Source organism: Suricata suricatta, chromosome 3 (genome assembly GCF_006229205.1).
Source record: "Suricata suricatta isolate VVHF042 chromosome 3, meerkat_22Aug2017_6uvM2_HiC, whole genome shotgun sequence".
Classification (NCBI taxonomy): domain Eukaryota; kingdom Metazoa; phylum Chordata; class Mammalia; order Carnivora; family Herpestidae; genus Suricata; species Suricata suricatta.
Genome location: NC_043702.1, coordinates 49,385,915 through 49,411,896, shown reverse-complemented (window position 1 = coordinate 49,411,896; position 25,982 = coordinate 49,385,915). Strand labels below are relative to the sequence as shown.

Sequence of the window (25,982 nt, the reverse complement as noted above, 5' to 3'; positions counted from 1 at the left end):
TCAGATGTCCTTAATTATTCTATAGTATTTTTCATAGGATAATTTGGTACCACTTGTAAAAGTATAGTCTAGAAACAAGAGACCAATGTTCTAGTTTATTATTCAATAAATATATATGAATGCCTATGACAGGCTAGAGATTGTTTAAGTGCTGCGGATACACTATTAATAAGATAGTGAAGGTCCTTAAATCTTTGGATGTACACTCTAATGTTGGAAGACTGTCAATGAGACTTTAAATGAATTAATAAATAAGTTAATAAAAATAAATAAATTAGATCATTTCATATAGTGATAAGCTCCTGGAAGGAAATAGAATCAGTGATATGGGAGAGGGTGGCATCTCCTGTTTGATCATAGCTGTGTGATATTGGGGAAGCCCTTTACTCACCCTGGGACCCAGTTTTCTGAGAGGTAAAATGTAGAGAATAATATGAGGAGGGGCTTTAGATGATCCTTTGAGGCTCCTTCCAACGCTAAGATCTGTTTCTCCTGTCTGATTCTCTTTCAGGAACTATGGACAAGCAGCAAAGGAGAAAAGAAGAGACGGAAATCGACAGAAAGCAGCAGCATTAAGAGCGAACGGGATCAGAAGAAATCAGAAGATCTTTGTATGCTCAGCTTGTATGATAGTCAACAGAACTAGTTAGAAATATACACATACAGGTATGAATGTAACAGCATTAGCATTGTAACCATTTGTGTTTTCTGTCTTTTAAAACTTCTCTTTAGAAAATGATCTAAAAAATGGTCATTTTATGTTTGTTCTTATGGTGGTTTTGTGGGGGGTTTTTTTGGTTAAGATTTAAAAGTCCTTCCAAGAAAAATTTCCTCCCACAAATCACTAATTGGATAATTTACTCTATCACAGCACACATGCTTTGTTGCTATTAAGTGTTACATACCAGATTTTTCCCTTTACAAAGATTGATGTGACATGGTATGACAGCCTCTGGGACATGTCCACAGTGCTCTGGAGGACTTTGTTATTTCTTTTTCTCCACCAGGTGCAAAATGGGTTGAAAATAACCAGCAGCTGACCTGTCAGTGCTGTGCTCCTGGGTGCGCCTGGAAAAACACCAACACAAAACGAACACCACCCCTACCTCCATCGCCCTCCCGGACTGCTTTCTGAGGGGCTTTAGATACGTTATACACAAATACTGACATGTTTTTCAGAAACTGTCCCTTCACTTTTATACTTTTTAAAATTTATAGATGCTGTGCTCTTTGCCAAGTTCTTCCTTTCTGTTGTAATTTATTTCTCTCTACTACTAAAAAGGAGATCTTGAATTTGGTTAAATTTTAAGTGATTTATTTTTAGTTTTTCTAATTCTGGAATCTGAGCCTTCTTTTACAATAGGGAGAGGCTTTCAAATATATTTCCTTTGTTTCTTTCCAAACTCCATCACATGTATTTACTCTTTCTTTTTCAAACCCATTGGTCTTGATTCAGTTTAGTCCACAAATACATATTGATAAACTACTACATATCAACCAGACATTTAAGCATCGGAGCTATTATTGTTGCTGCCGTCCTGACACTTAATATTGCCTTAGTTCTTTACCAGGAATAAAGTGGCCTGACCTTTGTTTCTCAGTTTACAATCACATTAAACATGTATGACAAGTAGGATTCATTTTATAGATCAGGAAACTGGAGTCTGAAGAAAATAATTGACCCTAAATGAACTAATAATCCAACCGACCCTCCGACTAGCTGGTGACCTTTTTGAGAAGTTGTGAGATTTTAGGATGGAAAGGCCCATATTCCTTAGAGGCCGGAGCCTTTTACAGCTTCTTACAGTGTCTTGTAGATGGCTTTGGAACTAAACTTTCTACATTTCCGAACTAAAGCATACGGGGGGGAAATTCTGTCAGTGATGCTGGAATGGAAAGAAACCCCTGAGTTTGACCTTAATTCTTTGATATTGATCTCAAACTAAAATGACCTTTAATCAATAAGAGAAGGAAATTTGCAATTATTTTAAAACTATGTGACTCACTTAAAAACATTTTTATGTTTAAATCTGTACTTGAAAACAGCAATCTTTAAAATCTGAAAAGTAGGAGAGAATTGCTGAGTTTATGACAGTGGGAGGTATAAGCTTTTCTTAAAGAACAAGGCATTAATCTTTTTCAGTTGTTTCTTTTCTTTGATTTCTAATAAATTGAAAAGTCATTTCACAAATTACTATTTTTGTTAGGACCTTTTCCTTTATCCGTGATCTGCTGTCCCCAAGATTTAAAGAATTCTAATTTTTACTTACCACTCCCAAATTTGTATTGCCCAAAAAGTAAAAATAATATAAACAAGCATAATTGCCATAGACTTAATGCATAATTGTGGAACAGACTACAGATATTATGGCATTAAAAAACAATATGCTACTTAATGAGGAACCAAAGAGAACCTTCTAACTGCTGCTCTCCTCAAGCTAACTGAGGAATTGATTTCATTGGTGTTTCAAAATACCTTTTTTCCTCAAGACGAGGAGTGATGGGATGGGGATCAGGACCCACTACTGCGAAGTATGGCAGCTTGGGGTGTTGACTGTTGTGAGCTGAAGGAGCTTGGAAAAAATGGCAGACACAGGAAGGTCACCTTCCCTTTGTCCGTCTCCCTGAAACAGGCCATAAAACCCTCCCATGAGAGGGGCCTTTATACCCAGCAGGAAGGAGTGCCCGTGTCTCTGAGGACATAGGGACTCAAAGAAGAATCCGAACAAACAAGCCGTGCCAAGTGTCCCCAGTTTACTGCCCTGACCCCACACTCCTTAACTCTCCAAACCTTCCATCACTCCATTCCTCCTCAGTCCTGGCACAGCTGTACTCAGGTCTGCTTCTTTGGATCTTTATTTCCTTACGAAGGCTCCCATGTCACGTAAAACTTGTATTAAATAATCTGTATGCTTTTTTCCTGCAAGTCTTTCTTTGTTAGTTTAACTTTCAGACCCAGCCAGAAACCTTTTGCTACCTACTGGAGCAAAGATATAACATGGCTTTATATGAATCAAGGCAGTGGAACAATAAGAACTTGAAAAAAAGCTCCAACATGGTTGGCCATCTCTTTAATATTACAGGAGAATATCTTCTCTTTCTTCTTCATTTTTTAAAGAGACTGGCATTTGTCAAGGCATTGCAATAGATGGGCAAGCTTTCCATACATTTCCCCAGAAGCATAAGTTCTGCGGATGTGTTTCTCTAATCATGCTAATTAGATTACCAGATGTTCTCACCTTTCCTCTGTTGCCTTAATGGGACATAGATTTCCTATTTTGAAATTGTCACTTATGTGTCATATTTGTCAAGTGTTTAAAGTCTTTATTTGCTTTTGAGAGCACTTAGTAGTCTAAAAGTTAAAATTCACCAGAAGACCAGTGATGCCTAAGATGGGAATTATACTATTACTTATACTTCTACTAACTGTACTAGTGCACTTAGTCTGGACTCTCATAGGAGAGTCAAACTGAGCTACCTATTTTCATGGTCAGTATAAATAGACTTTTCATGGGAAGCAGTTCACTGGGACAGATTGGTTGGGAACAACTGATATTTAAATGAGAGTTTTAAAAACAAGAATTCTTATAGTTAGGCAGATAAGTATTAAAAATTAAACATTATTGGGGTTCCTGGGTGGCTCAGTTGGTTAAGTATCTGACTTCGGCTCAGGTCATGATCTTGCAGTCCATGGGTTGGAGCCCCACATCAAGCTCTTTGCTGACAGTTCAGAGCCTAGAGTCTGCTTCAGATTCTGTGTGTGTGTGTGTGTCTCTCTGTCTCTCCCCCACTCATGCTCTGTCTCTCTCCATCTCTTAAAAATGAATAAATGTTAAAAAAATTTAAAAAATTAGACATTATCATCATAAGCTATCAAAAGCTTTTTGGGGAAATATAATTGCCCAAATCAATATATTTTGAATTAAATCATAAATAATTTTGCATGTCTTTTTTTTACTATTAATTTATTAACTTTTACAAAGCTTTCTCCTTTCATTGTATAGTGTAGAATTAAAATATTTTTCCATTGAGTAATATATATGTGAATATGTGTGCAGAATTTATACATATGTGTGTATACATGTACTATACACATATGTATACATAAAAATGTGTATGTAGATGCATATATAATATAATTGTGCTGAAATACAAAATGAAACGTTTTTATTACAAAAGGTTTTTTTAAATTTTGAGTTAGAGAGAGAGAGACTCCTAAGCATGCTCTATGTTGTTAGTGCAGAGCCCAATGCAGGGCTCAAATCCACAAACCATTAGATCATGACCTGAGCCAAAACCAAGAGTCAAACAATCACTGACTAAGCCACTCAGGCACCCCAAAAGGAAACAGTTTTTAAAGAGAAAATAAATGTAATCCATTTGCTATTAAAGTAAGCACAGAGAATTAAAACCCTATTAAATAAATACTTCCCTAAGTTATCACTTCCATATTATCTTTTGTTAAGGAAAGGCTAGGTGAGAACGGAGGGGATGTGCAGAATAGACGAGATGAAACGAAGGAAGGGAGGGTACCCCGACAGACGCGAGGAGCTGGCGGTGGAGAGAGAAAGGCAGCTAGCGGCCACGCTCCAGGCAGGGCCAGCTCCTTCCTCCTCAGGGCCCCTGGCCACACAACTTGCTTTTAGTAGGATCCTGCCCGGGCTGCCAGGTCATCTCCATCTGAATGCGCCTTTGGCACCAGGGCTATTTCTAGCAGCCCTTTTCTCTGCGGTGGGTTTAAAGATTATGGTTTCAATGTTGACCCACTTGGCTTCTAGACTGCATCTGATTTACTACATTTAGTGGACATGTCTGTTTATGGGCTATTTCCTCATTATGAAAGGTCCTCTCCTTTTTTTGTTTCTTCCAAAGAAAGACCTTTTTGTTTTGTTAATGAAGGTTCTCAGAGATCCTGGAGTTCGCTGCGGTGTGTGTGCCCTTAGTTCTTTTTAAAGAAACTGCTATTGTTGCTCCTACATGCACCTGGATGCCTAATGTGTTTTATTTACCAAGCCATCCAGGAAGTCTAAAGGTTATTGTTATTTTAATCTTTATGCTGATATATTTTTAATATTTGCATTAAAAATTTCCCCTAGAGTTAAACATTTACATGACCTATATCAACATAAATATCAATATAGGCATCTGTCTATAAATATATACACTAACATATCAATCTATCTCTCCATCTATCCCAACTCTCTCTCTCTCTTTATCTATAGCATATATGTAATTTTGCCTTGCCTCTCCTCCATGAAGGACGTTAAACTCTGCAGTTAATGATAATGTGTCCTCTACTAGCGAATGGCCAGCCTACGCTTTAAATGGAGAAATGTCCCCATCATGTGGACTTTTAGGATATTGCTACTGAAGATAAAGCCATGCTATGTTATTGCAACTACAGTCATGAATTAATATTAAAAAGAGAGGATGATTCCTTTAAAGGAAGCTCTTGGTAGATTCTTATTTTTATAGCTCATACTATTTCAGTTTAGAAAAAATCCATGTCAATATTCTCAGCATCTTACATGAGCCATTTCATTTCATCATTCCCGTGATTGTATAAAATAGGTACTCTTATATCTCCATTTCATAGATAAGAAAATTGAGGCTTATCCAAGGTTACAGAGACCATGACAAAGTATGAAGTTGAACTGAGGGTCAAAGTCAGTCCTTGGATGAGATATTTCTTGCCTCAGATCTTCCACATAAAATCCAATAAGAATAAAATTAATATAAAATAACATTAATTTATGTTAATTGCGAACCAACAGTGTGCCAGGTACTGTCCAGATCCTTTAAATATTCTTCATTATTATTTTGCCATTCTACTAAAGTCTGGATGGTGAGAGGTTAGGAAATGTTAAGGTCAACAGCTACCAACCGCCAAAGACATACTGTGAATTGAGATCATTCCTGCTTCAAACTTGTATGGTTGTCACTATTAATCATCCAGGCTGTAAGCAACCACCTAGGAAATGTGAGCTTTGGTAAGATTTGGTAAGATTAGCAAATTTGGTAAGATTAGCTACAATTAATATACCTCGACACCAGCAGACCCATCTCCCCAAGGGTAATAGGAGACAGATGGGGATTCAGGTTTGCTTTTAGTAGCTATTAAGTATTAATTAAAAATTAATGCACTCCCCATGTGTCTTCTCTGAGAAAAAACACAAATGGCTTTTTAGAATTATGTAGATCGAAAGTGCTTAAAAAGTGAATCTCATTTCGATTGAATTAACTAGAAATGTTATCTGAAAAGAATTCAGTCACGTATCAAACACTTAAGACAAACAAATACCAACTTTTCTTTCCTGCCTTCATTCATCAGTTCATATTTATTTATCCCGCAAATATTTACCAAACACCTACCATGTATAAAACTCAGGGCGTCCTGACCTTAAAATCTGGCGGCGGGTGTAAGACGCGGCGAGCTCTGGGATTCCGGCAGGGAGGGGCGAGGGTCAGAGTTCACCTAGAAGAGGGTCTGAGACTCCTGACCAGAGAAACGAGGAGAGGCTCTCTGGGACAGCTGGCAGATGTGCAGACCCTTGGAGGAAAGGGGCACGGATGGCGAAGATCCTTGCAGGGGAGGCACCACGTGAAAGGCAGAGCAGAAATCCAGGGACGCAGTGAATGGTGAAGTGAGCCAAAGGCAGTCGGGTTGGACTGTGTGGGGCTCTGAGTGTTAGGGTAAGAACAGAAAGGTTTACCAGTAAGCCAGTGGTTCTCAGCGTGAGATCTCAGTCCTGCCGCACTGGCGTCGCCTCAGGCCCCATGTCACACCCACTCCCTCTGCGTCCCTGGGGCAGGGCCTTGGCACCCAGTAGTTCTGGAGCCCTGCCAGGCATCGCTGCCGCTGCAGGTGGAGAACCTGTGCTGTGCCAGCCTCCCAGACTGCCCTGTGAGCTGATCTCCCCAGTTTCCAGGCGGCCAGGCGACCCCCACCCCCACCCCGGGGAAGCAGCTGAAGCCCCTGGGAGTGACTGCTGCGGGCACAGGCATGTCATTATTCTACTCTAGGGTCCTGAGCTATTTGGATCTGAGGGAAAAAAAAGGCCTGTGAAAAGCCGGCCCAGGCCTGTAGGCCAAATCGGCCAGGTGGCCTGTGTGTGACGCCCCCTCCGCCTCCCCCCAAGCTGCGAATCACTTTTACGTTTTTAAAGGGTTACAAAAGAAGGAAAGGAAGAGAAGGAAGAAGAAAAAATGCTGAGGAAAGAAGGGAAGGAGAGAAACACTAATGGAATGTGGCCTCCAAAGCTCAAGTAATCCCTGTCTGAGCCTCCGCAGAAAAAGTTTGCTGACCCCTGGTGTAGATGAGGAGAAACTGTTTTTGCAGAGAAGCAGCAATTGGTCCAAACAATGAATTAGGGAGATTTAGTAAACTAATGGTGTACAGAGAAGAAAGAGGGAAAAGAACTGGAAGCAGAGAATCCAAATATCCTGCACAAGGAAGATTGTCAAGATCTAAACAGTTCAATGCTGTTCGAGGAGAAGGAAGCGGGGCCGCAGCGCGTGTGGAAGTAGGTGCTGCAGCTGGCCCACGCGCCGCGCTGCAGCGGGGTTCTCAACTCCCGGTCTGTCGGTTCAGCCACCTCTCGGGCTGGTTTGGTGTCCTTTGAGAGCAGGGCCAATGTGAAAGCGTGAACTCTGGAGCCTCTTGTTGCGTGTGGAGAAAAACCACCTCATGGTTGAGTGCTTAGTGGGCATTTAGATTTATCTCCCTAAAATTTAGTTAGTGCCTCAAACAGTGACATGCACAGGAATCGCCCCGTTATCTTCTTAAATGCCAATTTCAGTTTAGTCTGGACGGGGCCGGAGAGAGTACACTTCTAAGAAGTTCCCAGTTAGGGGGTGGGGGCCACACTTTAAGTAGCAAAGGTCTAGACTGAACACCAGTAGGTTATTTGAAGAAAACACTTTCAAGGTCACCCATTAAGCATGAAAAATAATTCTGTCTACAGAAATCAAAGGTACCTTCTCTGATGTAATATATGACTCAACTGTTCCACAAAGCACAGCTGTTGGTCACTGGGAAGTCTGCCCACGCCAAGGGGTAGGTTTTAAGACAAATCCCTGGATATGGAATGAAAGGAAGAATGGAATAAAACGGAGAAAAGGAAGGCAAAGGATATGGTGGGTGAAGTGACCAGAGGCAGTCTAGCCTCATGGTTTAGGGACTCACACTGCCTTTGACTTCAAATCCAGACTCCTTCCCTGATCGGCTATATCTTACACAAGTTATTTCACCCACTGCCATGAGGCCTCACCCACAGCTGGGGAAACAATTCCTTAAAGAGTACTTAAAGAGTAAAAGAGACAATGTCAGAAAATAATGTAATGCCACAGTGAGACTATAATAAACTCTAATAAACACTAGATAATTGTAATGTTTAATTATCAGAGATAAAAAATATATATATCAGCTTGAGATGCAAAGGAAGCTCTCCAAACATCACAGAAGTTAAGCGAATAACCTAGAAATTTATTAGTATTACTAAAAGATAAATGGCCCCAAAAGGAGCTTTAAATATATGTGTTGGTCCATATATATAGGATTTGTATCTTAAATATTTGGGATTCCCTCTGAAGTAATAACATGTACATAATATAGGACATTATTAGGAGTTTGTTTTTTTGACTCTAAAATATATATTGTCTTTGTTGTTTAAGGTTTGTACTAAATGGTGGATAAGCTTTGTAATATTTAGAAAAGGAATTAGAGGACCAAAGGCTTAATACAGCTTCCAAAGGAGATATGTATTTTATATCGAAATTGTATTTCAGAATTAAAATATGCCCTTTAAAAGCTTTTTGCCACGACATGGAAATTTATTAAGGAATCACATTTAAAATAAAAAATCAGTTAAATGTCATATATCTGATGACTAGATACATTTTTATGTTTAATTGAGTGATTTGGCACTGTGGAGCCAGGGTTTCAGAGGTAACATGTACTGTACCAATTACTCTTAATTCATTTAGTTGACACTCTCTAGGTCTTCACCTTAATTCAAGGCTCTTTGCTTCTTGATGATTCTCAGCTATTACCTTATCCACATGGTTCTTCTTCACACAGCTTTCCTTTTCACTGTGCTTCTGCTCTGCCCCACATAGATGTAGTAGAAAGAAAAAGGCGTCTTTGGTGCCAGAGAGACCTAGAAGCAAATACAGTCTGGAGTCCACCACTTGGGACCTGCATGGCCTTACATGAGGCAGTTTCTCTGAGACTTGGTTTCTTCACTCATGTCAATACCCACTTTGCTGGATTATTGAGGATTAGAGATAATATGTGTTAAGTGTTTACACAGAGGCTGCACAAAGAGAATAGGCAATGAACATGAGCTTTGCTATTATTTTTTGAGTATCAACTCATGTGCAAGCTATTCCAAGTCTTCTTAGAAGCCCTGAAGATGTAGACAATTTTTACCCTTCTTATTATCCACAGGTGCATTTTTCTTGCACCTGGTTACTTTTATATGTGGCATTTTGGGTATTTATGTGTATAAATTATCTCTTCTATAAGATATGAAGTTTATAAAGAAAAGATTCAGGTTTCCGGATTCCTATATGCAGCATGCATCTAGCCAGGAGTTTGCAAATAATAGCTGCACTAATAAATGTTCAATGAATATTTATTTAATAGAGCAAAAATCATTTTCTGACAGAACTCATATCAAAAGTCACATCTATCTGGTATTCCTGATTTCTCCAACTTTTCAATGTCCCACCAAATTGAATTATATCAGACACCAAGTGTTTCGCAATATTTTCCCAACAAGTATGATTTATTTAACAATCATATGTAATAGGAGATACAGAGAACTATAGCAGAATAAAAACACAAGAATTGTAGCTTGTCAAGTTAAAAATTAAATAAAAGAGCTACTGGCTGAATAAAAAGGCCTAAGAAATTGTTGGATATACGTGGTGGAGCTGAGGATAATAATGCAAAGTAGGACAACTGAGATGCAGCGGCCTGACTCATCGACCTTGTCTTCAGCAAAGACCAACACTGGTGTTGGCAGAGGGCTGGGTAAGGTAACCACGCCCACTCCCGCCAGTCAGCACCAGTCAGTAGCCATCTGAGAGGGAAGGAAGGAAAGAAAGAACAAGGGAAGTGAAAAGGGGAGGGGAAGTAGGGAATGGAGAAAGGAAGGTAGATTAGAAAAGGAAAAAGCGTATCAAAGCCTGACAATTCTCCTGAAGAAGTAGAGCCTGTTTTCTTCACTTCCTCTGTAAATTGTCACAGTGCTTTATAAGTTAAATAATCTGGAAAATTAGGTGAAAGCCCATATACAGAAACTGATGAATTCATTATATTTCTCTATCTCTTTTTTTTTTAGTAACAAAGTCTATAGATCTTAAAGTATCAATGAGAACAAAGCAGACAAGTTTCCTATGACAATTGAGAAGCAGTGTTTCAATTTACTTCTTCCTGGAGAGATTCTGTAGTTTTCTGGAAGACAACTGGCTCAAATAAGAACAAAAGTAATCACACTTCCCAGATAGTCAGATTCTATTTTAAATGCAGAGTATTTTCTAGCTGGTAAATAGCTACTTTTAAAAAGACATTGAAAGCAGTAGTTATAATGTCTTCATAAATAGAAATAAAAAGTCCATTTTTAAAAGACAAAAAGTCACCATGATGTACATATCTATAAATTCTTCCCCAACACATCATCATAGATAAATTCATACTGCTTACATTTAAAATACCAATTGCATTATAATGTCTATGATACAATTCAGTTATTTAGCTCAGTTCTACACAGGATTCAGGTGAAACAAAAATTAAGGGCCTTATTCACAGAACATTTAAAAGCACTTTATACATAGTCTATGCACAAATATATCTTAAATTAGAATAATGCATACCTAATATGCATATAGAATATGGCTTACACATTAAAGGAGATCTAAGTTGTGGGTTATAAAATCCCACGACTCAGCCTTAAAAGCTTCTGGTTCTATCAATTTCTAAAATATTGCTTAGCATTGTGGAACCCAGGAAAAAAGCAGGTGCAAAAGAAAACTCATAAGATGGATGGACCCTCCTTCGCTTTATTCTTTAATTGATGGCTACTCTTGATTTTTTCCATCTAGTCTCTACCTTTCACAAAGGAAGATTCATCTCAAAATCACTGAAGTGTTTGCACAGTGAAAAGTTACAACACCTAATTGTGCTTGACCTTTCTTGTCAGCTAATACAAATAAAAGTAGTTCTTCAGTTTGGAGCAAAGGAAGGGCTCTGCACATGCTCAGGCAAAACATGACAAGGAGGCAGTCTCTCCAAGAGTGCAGTTCATTTCTGTGTAGGAAGATTATAAAGTCACACCAAATAATATTATCTGTACAGAAGAGTGTGACCTTCCATTTTCATAGATATTTTTAAGTACAGACACACACACACTTGTCACTTATCCCTTGGCCTATAATATATTTTGTTGTGTTCTAATGGGATCAACACACCAGAAGACAAATTCCATTCTGAGCACTAACGTCTGTCTCCAACAATGGCTGAAGGTTCTTGTTATCTGGGACTGTAGGTAACGTGTGACTTGCATTGTGAGGACACCCATGCGGGTGATGTATTCATACTTTGAAACCAAAGGGATGGAAGAAAGTTGGTCCGCTGCTTCCAGGGACAGGATTCAATGCAGTTTCCCAGCCTGACAGTTACAACGAAGTGGTCCTCAGGTGGTGGGACCAGGGTAAAGCTCCGGTGTCGTCACAGGACTTCAGCCACAGCTTCTGAACAGTCCTTCCTTTCATGCTGCTCCCGTGTATTTAAAGGAATCTAAATAGCCTGTTCTTCAGGGCTGCAAAAAATTTTTTCCCATAATTTTGTTTTGCTTTCCTTTTACTTAAAACCTTGAAATATTTGTAGTTACAGAACTCTGCATAAAACAACACAAGGAAGTAAATTTTAAAAAGGCCTCATCTTTTGCATGTGTTATCACATAGTCACCATACTATTACTCATTCAAAGTGATGACAATTTAAACTATCTAACTTTTGTCTTAAAAATTTCTCTGGCTTGATTGAAAAAGCTGGACGAAAACAATCAAAACATTTCCTCCAAGCTTGTCTTTTGGAGGAAAGACAATGGCAGAAGCACTGGCCAAGAAAAATGGCAACTTTGAATATGTTTGGCCAGAGTTACTAGCTCAGAATTTATGTTCTTCTTGTTAGTTTCTTATATAGGAGTCCATTAAAATGGCCTGATCCAGGTGTGTGCTGAAAAAGGAGAACATAGCTTTGTGGAAAGCTGAGGATTTAGGATGTTTTTATCCTGTTCTCATTATCCTGAAATAAAATCCAAATGAAAATGAAAATCATGTTTTAGTCATATACATGCATCAATTACTGTGTGGTAATATCACATTGGACTTTATATACCGTGTAAGAAGTAAGGATTTATCAGTATATAATAGATACTGGTTTTACACCCAATGGTATTCCTGTTATTTCTTGTGTGTATGTGTTTTAATTCTTTAGCTCCAGCAAAAATTTGGATTCTTTGGGTCAGAAGTCACAAGTGCAAGTAGCTATACAAGCCTGGAAGGCAGTATAAATGACGTAAGTGGGCCTGTGTGAGTGTAAAACCAGTAGAGTCACACGGACTCTGGTGAACTAATGAGCATAAGTCCTGTTTAAAGATATTCAAAAGGATATTTTAGGGGTGCCTGGGTGGCTCAGTCAGCTGAGTGGCCGACTTTGGCTCAGGTCATGATTTCATGGTTTGTGGGTTCGAGCCCCATGTCAGGCTCTGTGCAGACTACTAGCTGAGAGCTCGGAGCCTGCTTCAGATTCTGTGTCTCTTTCTCTCCCTGCCCCTCCCCTGTTCATGCTCTGTCTTTCAAAAATAAATAAATGTAAAAAAAAATAAATAAAAGAGGTATTTTAAATCAGTGTGGAAGTTAAACAATGGAAATGCACAAACTAAACCTGGACCACAACCTACTAGGTTTTGACCCCTGCTTGGACAGTACACTCAACATTAAAGAGTAAGCCTTGGTAGGGAGAGGGAACACTTCCCTCCCAGTGAGTACCAAATCTGATAGTGGTTTGCTCTTGAAGTGCCAGAAACTTCTGACATATCCTTCAAGGAAGACAATATAGTAAATTATATGCCAGCACCTTTTAAAATCTGTGGAAATAATAAAGCATCAATGCATTGTACATCCAATTCCAATCTCATTCACTCTAGTTAACAATATCATTTTCAAAAAGTACGCAAAACAAAATAATTTTGTGGATAGAAATATCTTAGAAATAGTGATGAAGTTATACAACAGTGTGGCAAGTAGATTTCAAAGGCTGAGTCCTTGCCCTAGTGTAGTGTGGCGCGTTGATTTATGAGGTGTCATCATGGTGCATGGTGAATTAGACAGCAGTGGTTCTGGGGACAGTGTCTCATACTGGGGCCCAGCTCTGAGACTCCAGCAGGCAATGACTCTTAGAGATACAGCCGCGATTCCATAAGATCTATATTTTCCATGATGCCTGCCAGTCAAAGTGTAGCTATAGATCACAAAGAAAGTGAGGTTGATATGCATACTAGGAGCCTGTAGGCAAAATCTGAACTTCAACACATATTTATTTTGGTCTATGTAGTGTTTCAAAAATTTTGAAGTCAACATTATATTTGGGAGGATTTTACATAATAAAACCCCTTAACCAATGGAAACACTGTTCCCTAATTGTGCATGGTGAAAATATGCTGGATGCAAAGAAAGACTGGCTAGCTGCAGCATTTAGGTAAGGTTTTCTGTGCCCTTTCTAGAAGTTTCCAAGGTTGGCCACTGCTCTTAATTTCCCGACAGTGGGCCCGAGTCATAGTTACAAGTTGTCACCACTCCTGTTGGTATTTTACTCTTATATAAGAGACCTGCCTATTTCTTGAAAGCATATAGATTTCACCTATTGAAGGCCATCATGTCTGGAAGATTGTGCACTAAAGGCAGAGCTTTCTCCAATTGAGATGAAAACTATAGGATAGATAGTGCTGATAGAAAAAAAAATGTCTAACAGCTTGCCTGAGTTTAAATACCACTGTTTAGCTTGATGAGTCTCATCTTTCCAGCTTTGGGGACTTTTTAGTTGAAAAAAAAAGAGATTTCATTAACTGCCAATTGAATCCCACTGAAGTCTTTCACTGATAAGGTGCCAGAATTGTATAGATAATATTTTTTTGCCTTACACATCTTCATAGCTTAAATAGCTTTACAAATGTACTGGTGATCTGTGTTTCCTACACATGATTTTTGGAAAATGTTCATAAATATTCCAGTTTCATATCATAAATGCATATGAAATGATTTTGAAATTTTTTTTCTTTTGAAGCTTCTTAGTGTGCACTGATCATCTAGTAGGAAAGAAGACCCTTGCTTAATTTTGTTTAATTCAGTTTTCTAATAGTATTTATTTGACAAAACTACTTTTTTGTACTTAAAACATCTATAAATACCCCACTGAATTTAGTTTTTCCTAAAATATACTTTTAGGGGCATTGTATATCATCGGAACTTAAGGACTCTTCTGAAGTAGCTGTGAGCTCTAAAGGTAATAAATTTATAGTCTGGATGGAGGGACGAAAAGAACTTGCCATAGCTAATATGAGACAATATGTTAAAATTGTTAAATGTATACAAACATGGGTTTTAGTTGCTGAACAGCCACTTTATGGACTTGATTTCTACCCAAATCTTCCTATGTAAAATAGGAATCACAACCACCAATTCTGAAATTAAGAGAACTAAGTGACATAATATATGTAAGATCTTCACCACAGTGCCTGACCCTTGATAGCTGATATTAAGGAAACTGTTATCAAGAGAAGACAGTCTTACAACCAACTCGAGAATACTGAGTAATAAATGATCTTAAAATCTAATCACAATTTAACTCTTTCATATCTAAAGCAATATGTGAGGAGCCACTGACAACATTTCAATGACTTGGTATATAGCACCCTTAGCATTTTCTCTCATGCGGCCATCACCCTTACGAACAGAACTCATTATACCATGTGAGGGTTCTTTCTTACTTTTTAAAGGAGACACTAAAACATCTCCACTATCAATGCACTTCCTTCCCTTCTAACAGCTAGCACTTAGGCCCAAGACAATGGTTCTCTACTATAGTATACAAAATTACCAACAGATTATTAAAAATTCAGATTTCCAAGCCATCATTCCCAGAGTTATACTTCAATCTATACTTTGTTAGATCAAAAGCAGACCCTGGACGCTGAATTTAAACAACAACAACACTGATGCAAACACATGTCTGTAGATTTTAGCAAATATTGATGTTTGTCTCATAATATGTACTTGCTTTGTTATTATCACCCAGTGTAAACATTCATGTGTCCTACATGAAGTAGGAAGAGAAATCAGGATTAAACCTCTCCACAGCCTATAGATTATTGTTTTGAAGGATTAAAATGTCTCACTAAGTATAATTTTTATTGATGAACAAATTAAGTTCTTTGAAAAAGTAAATATTTAAGATTTTGCTTCAGAAAATAGGAGAGATTTTTTTTAGAAGATTCCAGGAGGGCATTGAAATAAGATAATGTTGCCTTTAACGGAATCTACAACTCATTCATTTCAAAAATTAGATATCTTGTCTAAAAAATAAAATTACCTCTCATGTTTAAAATGACAGAAGCTTTTAATGTATTTCAAACCTATGAGCGTGTACCAGCATGTTTTTCTTCAGCATTTACTAGATCTTCTGAGCTCTTATGCGGATCAGGTTCACCTAAAACACAAGCAAACAGATAAACAAAAACAAAATAAGCCTGTGGAAAAAATATTGTAAATAGGCATCTGAAGCAAAGAGTAAATGTTGAAGACTCTATTTTGCAACCGATTTTGTGGCACATTTCTCCAAAGTTACCACACATTCTTCTCAGACTTTCAATTTAAGGAGTACAACAAATTATGTTCTAGTAGTTACACAATGTTATGAAGTTGTAGTTTAATCCGGTAATGCAGAACTGAAACTCATGAGACATGCTTAAACATCTATTGAGGCAAACATAAACATTTTGCATTTTTTTCTTGATATTTTTAAATCAAAACATGTTTTAAACAACCCCTCTACTAACCAGTGTCCTTTACCATACATTGCTTAGTTGCTATGAATTTGAAAAAATGACTAGTAGAGAATGGTAATTTTTCAGATAAGATATAATCTGCCAAAACAAACTAACAGAGTTTATAATCTCAGAATCACTCATCATTTATATATACCTTGAAGAAAAAAAACTAACATGGACAATATACCAACATTTCTGGAGAGGCTGACTAGAATCTATCAAAAATAAAAATATAAAGCAGACTGTACACATAAAAGTCTTATTATACAAAAAATAAATAAAATTAGCAGAAGTTAATTTTGAGCCAATTACTCAAAATACCTTGATATTCAGGAAATAGTCATATATGACAGCATATTCTATTTGAACTTAGATCAAAAATACACTGACACTTAGGCATCACACCAGTTGTCTTTGAGATAATTCTTTTACATATATTGTAAGACTGTGTCATCTCAATTTTTTATTGAGATTATAAAATTAACGAGCATAAAAGATTTACAGGATGTTTTCACAAAGCAAAAATATTTGTCTCCTGCTTTCTTTTAAAGCATATTCAAAAAGGGAAAGTTATCTTCTGTCCCAGGATGAAATTTTCAGTTAATATTATGACTTTTGCAATCATCCTTGCATAATATAAACATTGTGTGATCACATGAAGTTGCCCAAGTCTCAACTCCAACATTAAAAAGTCTTATCTCCTATATTGCACATCAGTCTTAAAACAAAGATCAAACAAAGATAAGATTCCTTTCCAACCTTGAGCTTAGGGCAGAGTCCAGAAATGGTGTGTATTTGGGGGAGGGGGGGAGCATGGTTGATATCTCTTTCTGATTCACTCTCCCCCAACTGGCCACCTTGACTCCTGAGCTGGAGCAAGGGAGAGAAGGGGCTGAGAGGAAAGGCCAAGCTCCTCCTTGGCCAGCACCACTGTAGAATGGCTCCACACTCACTAGATCTAGCAAGTGTTGAAAACTAATTCTATGAGCACATTCATGGGCTCTTCAGGGACTCCTTGCCAGGGATGATGGCTGGAGACATCTCACCACCTTGCTATGGGCACATGAAACTCTGGTTATTTACAAAGTTCACAGCCCTCCGGAAATTTATTGTTGCGTCTTCAGCTTCTGTCTGCTAACGTCCTCTCATCCTTCCAAATATGTGTTACATAAAGCGCCCATGAAGCAGCAGTTTCCATAAATTACTTGAGAAAAGACTGAAACCTCCATGTTCTCCTCTCATTTGGCTCATCTGTCACCAGCTAATTTTTTAGATTTCATGCCCCATTCCCAATATTCCCCAAGGGTCCTGGTGCAGCTCTCTTGAATTGAGGTAGAGGGAAGCACACCTCTCCCAATAGCAAATAGCTCGTTAAAGAAATTCTCCTCGCAAACACTTTTTCAATCATTAACAACCTGACCCTTTCATTTGTTTCAGTTGGGTAAGGATCATAAGCATCCTATAACTGGCTTTGAATCTTCTTTGAAATTCCTATCTCACAGGATTTATTTCTGACATCTTGGACTTATGGCTTAAACTTCTGATTTAATATTCTGTTACTTAGGACTAAATTAGAACAGAACAGAATGAAGGAAATAAGCTAAATTAAAAGGAATATAAGTAATTCTCTGGTTCTAAAAATTTTGAGAGAAACTTTAAATGGGCAAAAACACTAAGGAAAAGGAACTTACAAGTAACAAAAGAGTGGATAAGGAACAAAATCACCAAATGGTAGCAATACAGCAATTACAATTTAAAATTTTGTAAATAAAATTAGCAACACATTCTAACATGAATGTGTTGTTATGTATTTGTTTATTAAATCATATGTTATCGATGTAAGAAAGATATAAATTGATGAGTAAGAATGACAAATTTTATTATTATTATTATTGATAATATTATTATTATTAATATTATTGATAGTAATAATTATTATTGATAATAATAATTATTAACAGCAACAGCAAAAAGAGTAGTCAACATTTAGGGTGTATTTACTCTGTGCTGAGTACCATGCTAAATGCTTCATACATTTTAACATTTAATCTTCCCAACAATTTTTATTACCCAAGGTCATAATTCAGCTAAGGAGCAGAGCTAGGCATTCAATCCCAGAGTCATGTACTTCACTTCTAAACCGAAGGGTTTGGTTGCACAGTGCTAACTCCCAGACCCAAAGGGGCAAGTTTCTATTGGATTTGGAGTGAAAGCATTCCTTGTTGCCCAGAGACATACAATGACAAAGGTTCAAGCTGAGAAGTGAAACATGACATTTTTCATCTTCCTCCTCTGACAAGCTATTAGGATTCAAAATTCAGTTCTTCAGAGATAAGTAGTTTGATAGTAAGAATTGTCAGAAGCACTTTCTAAAAAATAAAACTCTTTTTATAGCCACTCTTTGTAGTAAAACCTACAGTAGGAGACAGGCTAAGAAGGACTCAGATACCAAATCCTATATTCAGGGGAATTTCAAAGCAAAGGGCTGCAAGAAGGAATCAAATGTTTTCTTGCTGATACCATGGGGGAGAAATAAGAGAGATTTGTGACTCCAGGGGCGATGAGAAACTATTCGATTTAAAATTCAGCATAAATAAGTAACTGAAGTAGCTATGCTTAAAAAACCAAAAGTTATAAATTGGTGAAAGCCTTGGTATCATTTTTGTCTTGATGATTTCTGACTCTCCACCCTGCAGCACTATAGCCAACCATCTACTGTAGATGTTAAGGATCTCGAATTGCACCATTTTCTTTGCATATTCATCCACACCAAGAGCAATGAATTGTTTCTAACTGCAAACATCACACATTTTCCTAATTTTTGGTGTTTATGATCCAATTCTTTAGCAGAGAAAAGACTGTTTTTGTATGAGTTTCCATATATGGAAGGAAGAGTCGGGAGAGTGTATGTCTTTTGACTGTTCACTTTTCCCATAGAGATAAAAACCACTTAAATCTGCATCAAGCTGAATAAGTAATTATCAGCAAGTAGGAACCTGCTACAGAAAGCATATTTGGCAAATATTGGTGGATGCATATTCCAAAATTCTAGGAATCTTTAAATATCCCTGATAATAGACTATAAATATTATTTCAGAAATTTGTACACTGGTTGAATTGGGGATACCAAAACCCCAAACAAGTAATTTTTCCTCCATCTTATTTAGCTTTAAGTCATGAATCTTAGAGGGCTTAGTTGGTAGGTATCTTAATTGAAGTTCAAAAATCAGCCAAAATAGAAATCAATCTCACATATTCAGCTATCCTTTAACCAGGGATTAGAAAGGCTAGTGTTCTTTAAAAATGCCTTCCTTGCTCCTTTTTTCTTTCTCCTAGGTACATGCTCCTATCTAACTTAGGCTGGCTATGATGAGAGGCTATTAGAAGGGATGTGTGAAGAGTGTATCATCTACTTACACTATTTTTTAAGTAGTAGTGGAATAAATTGCTTCTCTTGGTCATAATGCAAGTTGTTCCTATTAAAGTACGCTTATAAATTGTAAATCCATGCTTTAAAATAAAAGCACTTTAAGCAATTAGTTACATAGCACTTTATTGATCCACAACATTCACCCAGAATTGTGGGGAGTAGTATGATCTCTAATCTATAATGATTCATATAACAGGATTACTCTTATGATGGAGGTGAATTTATTTTAAATAAATCATTAAGTAAATCATCCATCATTTCTACATTACTAACACCAAAACTATAATCTTATTTTTGTTGAATTCCTTTTATTTGATGACATTTATATTTCTTACCAATCAGCAGACTTGCTCAGCATATGTTATAGAAGCCTAGCCCAAGATGGAAGGGTGATATGGGAACATAGGATGGTTCTGAACAAATCCCATGTCCACAGTGATGAGTTTATCTTGCTGAATTCTTTACTTTCACAAAAGTTTCTTGATACAAATAAAAATTAGTCAACACTTCCAACCTTCTCATTACCAGTTGTCTTGCTAAAGAATGGGTCTAGGTTGGGTTTTGAAAAGGTTATGGAAATGAGGTTTGAACATCAGATTCTTCTTGAAGACTTTCACCATTTCTTCTTGAAAGCTTATATTTTAAACTTTAGCTGAAGAGATCTCTTGGATTATTTTTAGTTTTCTTTATTTTTAAAAATTTCTTCATGGAAATTAAATATATGGGGAAAAGGTCAAAAATTTCAGCTATAAATCTTTTTTTTTTTGCATGATTTCTAAGAAATCCCTAGATTCCATAGTTAACAAGGGAATATTATATTAGCTAAAGCATGAACAAGAGTCCCAGAAGGAGTAAACTCAAAACTGAAGAGTTTGGACTCTAACTGATCTAAACTTAGGCATAGTTTAAGGGGTAGAAATTAAGATGTCAATACATTCTTTGGGGAAAGAAGTGAATTGCCATAAACTAAGTTTGTTGGGTTAGCTAAAATATTTTTTTTTTAGTCTTTAGGTTTGAACAGTACTCAAAAAATTTTTTTTCTTAAGACATTATATGCCAAGAAAAAAATAAAGGCAAGTAACTTGTAAGTGGCAGAATCATCAACAAAGATAAAGGTTGGGTCACTATATCCACCATTCAGAATAAGCTACTTCCATTCTTTCACTCACTCCTGCAGAAAACTGGTTGGATTTGAGAGATACTTTGGAGAGATACCCTATAGATAATTTTGATGGCTTAATTAAGAATGGAAAGGTGAGAGGGGCCTAGGTGGCTCAGCCAATTAAGTGTCTGACTTTGGGTCAGATCTTGATCCAATGGCTCATGAATTTGAGCCCCATGTAGAGCTCTGTGCTGACAGCTCAGAGCCTGGAGCCTGCTTCAGATTCGGTGTTTCCCTCTCTTTCCCCCTCCCCCACTCATGTTTGCTCTCTCTCTTGCTCGCTCTCAAAAATATTTTAAAAATTTTAAAAAAGAATAGAGAGGTAATAGAAGAGTCAAGATCAATTAACCATACACCAACATGCTTAATTATTTAAAAAATATTTTAAGTAATCTGTATACCCACTGTGGGACTTAAACTCATAACCCTGAGATCAAGGGTTGCATGCTTTACTTACTGAGTGGGCCAGGTGCCCCTCAACCCACTTGAGTGATGGAATTGAACAATTATATGTTTTCTCATGAGTTAAACTTCATCTCATATCAAAACTGTTATGATTGATGGTGTTTTTCCATAATGTACTTCTTCAAGGAAGCCTTCTATAAGATCTCCATGTACTTTGAAGACACATATGTGAGTTCAGGAAAGTTAGTAACAATTACTGTAGAAAAGACTAAATTCTAAGTACTTTATATGTATTGACTCATCTAATCTTCACAATAGTTTTTATGATAGACATATTTTTTCTGATTCTCACTTTAAAAGTCGGCAAACTGAAACAGAGAGATTAAGTAACTTGCTCAAGGTTACAAACCAAGTAAGTGATGGGACCAGGATTGAAAAGATAGTCTAAGCCCAGAGTTCTAGATCCAAACTATCCACTATGCAGCCTTCCTGGGTATAATTTGTTTAATAGCTGCTATGTTTCTCTGTTTCCTTAGTATGAGTTTATGCCTTATCTTTGAAATTAAATCTCATGGTAAATGATAGCCTTTTTTTTCTAAAGACAGAGACAGAGAATAAGAATAAAAAAATGTCTTTGTGAAAATGTGTTCTTTAATATTAGACACCAGGACAGTCTCAGCTAACTAATTATTGGGGTGTTCCCACTAGTCAACTACAATTAACCATTACCCAGTGTAGACTTTGCCTTCTTTTTCTGCTGGGTTGGGGGTCAGTAGTTTCTGTTGAGTAACAGAGATAACAGAAAGGGGAGGCCAGTAATTTGTACATAATATTTAAGATTTATGGGACTTGTTGTACTTTTACATTTTAATTAGAGAATCGTTGTTTAGAATCAGATTCTGTCCTTTGCCTATTCTTAACGTATTTGAAGGATGTTTTTGAAAGGTCAAAACTACTTAAAAATGTGCCTTTAAGCTTTTGGATTACTTACTGGAAGAGAAGTACACAGAGTGTAGTACTCATCTCTCCTATTAGAAAATAAATAATTTAATTCTAATGTTAAAAAAAAAAGACGACTGTTAAGGAATCACAGTAAAGAAGGTATATAAAAGCAGCTTTAAAAAAACGCAGGTTTTTCAGGGGGAAATAACTGAGCTAACATGACAAACGGAATTATATCTTGGACAAGTCATTCTCCAATCCCCCCAAAACAGTATATGAAGCCATTTTACTCTTGCTGCTCACTCCTACTATAATGAAAACATTTTTCAAGGATATCTGTCCCTTAAAATTTTTATCAGTCATGTTTATTTAATGGCAGAGAACTATTAAAATATTTTTTCAGGAAAATGGTAGAATGAATGTAAAAGATAAAGTCATTTATGGAAGTCACATTACCTTTTTGATGTTTTAGAAAAGGGACGTCAAAGTGAAAATACAAGCTTTATTGCAGAAATGACACAATTAGTGGTTAGATGCTCAAACAAAATTTATTCACACTCAACCTATTATCTCAGTTGAGAGAAATGCTACAAAATGCCATGTAAATAGATATTTGAAAGCATAATGACACTGGCATAGCCATAGCAGTTGAACTAGGTCAAACCAGGGATTTGTAGCTTTTATTTATGTAGTTAGGGATGTCACTTGTGCAATCTGCAAAAGACAGGTTCTTTTTCTCTCACAGGGCCAGGTAGATTTCCAGCAAGTAGACTGAAATCTCCAAGTCTTTTCATCAAATTAGAGCTGCCACCATGCGTGAGGTTTTACTTAACGATGTTTACTGATCAGGAAAACTTAAAACTTGTATGAACTGGTTTTTGCTTCTGAAAAAAAGGGTACTTATTTAAAAAACCTTAAGACAATATTATCTAAAAGCTGGAAAATTAAATTGTACTTAGCATCTATAGTTATCCATTTTTGTAGGAATTATTGCGGAAAAATTATGAAGATAAATATGATTGATATATTTTTTCTTAATTTTCAATATATTTTACTTCTGTTCCTAAAACCTTTTGTGGCTTTTGCATTCTCAGTAGTGATATTCAAATGATTCTTTTTTTTCCTTTTTTAAAAAAAAATAATGTTTATTTGTTATTGAGAGAGAGAGAGAGAGAGAAACAGACAGAGAGAGAGAGACAGCATGAGTGGGGGAGGGGCAGAGAGAGCAAAGAATCCGAAGCAGGGTCCAGGTTCCAAGCTGTCAGCACAGACCCCAACATGGGGCTCAAACCTGTGAACCGTGAGATCATGACCTGAGCCGAAGTTGGACACTCAACTGACTGAGCCATCCAGACGTCCTCTTTTTTTTTTTTTTCTATTTCAATGTATTTTTTTCATCATTTGATTTATTGCCTAAAAAGTTGAGATTCTAAGGGAGCTCAATTGTAGTTGATTTCAACTAGAGTAGACACCTTCAGAATTTAATAAGAAGCTATCTTGAAGGATATTAATATTATCTACTAACAAATAGTATAAAAGTATTAGGATATAGAACTATATTATATAAAGAAATAATATGGAATCTCCGGCTTATTCTGAAAATAAGAATATAATCACAGGGGTGCCTGAGTGACTCAGTTCATTAAGTGTCCAACTGTGGCTCAGGTAATGATCTCACAATTCGTGAGTTCGAGCCCCATGTCAAGCTCTGTGCTGACAGCTCGGAGCCTGGAGCCTGGTTCAGATTCTCTGTCTCCCTCTTTCTCTGCCCCTCCCCAACTCACACTCTGTGACTCTCTCTCAAAAATAAATAAACATTAAAACATTAAAAAAAGATATAATTATACTTCCTTTTCTGTTATCTTTTTCCTAGTGATATGTTTTGATAATCCTAATAAAAAATTAAGTTCTTTGAAGAAATACAGAGTTAGAGGGACCAATGCCCTTATGTAGGTTATACCTTATCAGAGTACAACTCCTACCTTGTGACGCTCCTGTAATAAATGTGTAAATGATCCATGGGAAGATAAATACACAAGGTAAAATTTCACTCCCAAATTTATAATTTTCAACATTTTAAAATAAAAATGTCTATGGGATATAAGTGCACATTTGAAAGCTCATAGGATCAGTTATGTTGAGATTAAAATTATGCTGTCTCTGGGGTAAGTTTTCACAAAAACTTGTTACTTCTTTCTGGATTTACTACTATCATGACACTATTTTCTGTTATTATATGAAACTGTGGAAGGAATGAGAAAGATTCATATGTAATATGTGTACAAACCTGTAGACTGGATAACTTACGTGCCCCTCAACAGACCTCAGCTTTTACATCAGTAAAATGGTGTTAGTACCAAAATCATAGGGCCGTTTGGCTGATTAAACAGGATGGAGACCATAACAGAACTCAGTATATTGGGGCTCCTGGGTGCCTCAGTCGGTTAAGCATCCGACTTCAGTTCAGGTCATGATCTCCTGGTTTATGGGTTTAAGCCCTACATCAAACTTTGTGCTAACAGCTCAGAGCCTGGAGTCTGCTTCAGATTCTGTGTCTCCCTCTCTCTCTGCCCCTCCTTTGAGATCTCTCTCTCTCTCTCTTTCTCTCAAAACAATAAACATTAAAAAATTTTTAAAAAAAGATTTCAGTATATTCCCTGGCAAATAAATGTGTACTTAGTAGGAAAGGAATCTACATTCTATTTAGCATTAATACCAACATGATTACAAAAATCACTTACCATATACATTGTAATATTCAAGATTGCCCTTTAAGATATTTTAAATACAAATAACAATATATAAGGTTTAATTAATGAATCTATCACAATGTATTAAAATGTCATGTTAATCATAATGTAAATTTGATCTTTTAAAAAATTTTAATACTTTCCCATCATTTAAACATATTTCCTTTATTTCTGGTGAGAAAATCTTTCAGCTTTGTGCTTTAATTTTTCAAGCAATATTAAATGACCTATTTTGGAAAAAACTTTTGTGTCTTGTTGAGAAATCTATGAATTTACCTAGCAGAATATGATTTCAAATAAACTTGTTTGACTAAAATTATTATATATTCAACACATTTCAAATAAGTTATAAAATGTGCAAAAATATAATATTTTTTTCTTATTGGTAACTCATATGATGATCTGCTTATTACAAAGGAACGCACAGATACAGTGATTAAGTTTTTGAAAAAATGTCCTAATCGTGATAGGAAATAAAACTTTTTATAGGGATGTTAATGAAGTTGAAACTTCTAACTGAACAATGATCATTCCAGACACGCCTAGGCATGTGTGAAGAACTATAGACGTCATTTTAGACCAATAGTCAGGCTTCTGTTTTGTTGAATGGGTTAATTTGAGCCCAGAGCTAAACTGTTCTGTGCAACTGAGGGGATTTTAGTGTTAGAGAGGAAAAAGAGAGGAGTTGAGGTTGTGAATCAAGAAGAATATAAGACTGAAGGTTTTGGAGACAGAACAGAGGTGAGTGGTGACAAATAAAGAGATTTATCTTTTGCTCAGAGGTTTTATGTTAAGACAACAAAGCTTCCAATGTGCTTGGAATTTGGAATTACTGGGAGAATATGACAAAGTCTTGAATGTTGCCTAGTGTGAGCACTGTGCAACTTCAAATTTCTGGTTACAAATTCTGGTTACACTTGCTAGATAAGAGTAGAACCTAAAAGACAGAACTGTCTCTGAGAGCTGTTCCCTCTTTCCTGCCCACGTCCTCAATCTTATTCTGCCCCATCAACTCTGCTCAACATTCAAATTCCAACCTACTCCCTTCTTCCTCATCACCATTTTCTCTGTTCTGAAAATATCTACTGTCACATTGTTTACTCCAGAGTTTTCCAAGACTATAATATTCCTGTGAATTTTTGCACATATTACTCATATTGCACAAAGTAAAATTAGAGCAAG

General features: G+C 36.7%; 1 protein-coding gene across 2 annotated transcripts in view; it reads right to left on the bottom strand.

Moving 5' to 3' along the window:
* Positions 1-9,617: 9,617 nt before the first annotated feature.
* The window catches only part of PDE1A (phosphodiesterase 1A), a 331,024-nt gene continuing 314,659 nt past the window's right edge, over positions 9,618-25,982 (bottom strand). The window contains exons 15-16 of one of the 2 annotated variants that reach the window (XM_029934296.1): positions 15,655-15,771; positions 9,618-12,309 (exon numbers count right to left, since the gene is read on the bottom strand). In XM_029934296.1, the coding sequence (XP_029790156.1) occupies positions 15,698-15,771 (74 nt within the window). In that variant the 3' untranslated portion in view covers positions 9,618-12,309; positions 15,655-15,697. The remainder of the gene's footprint in view (positions 12,310-15,654; positions 15,772-25,982) is intronic. The other variant, XM_029934297.1, reaches the window with a different exon arrangement.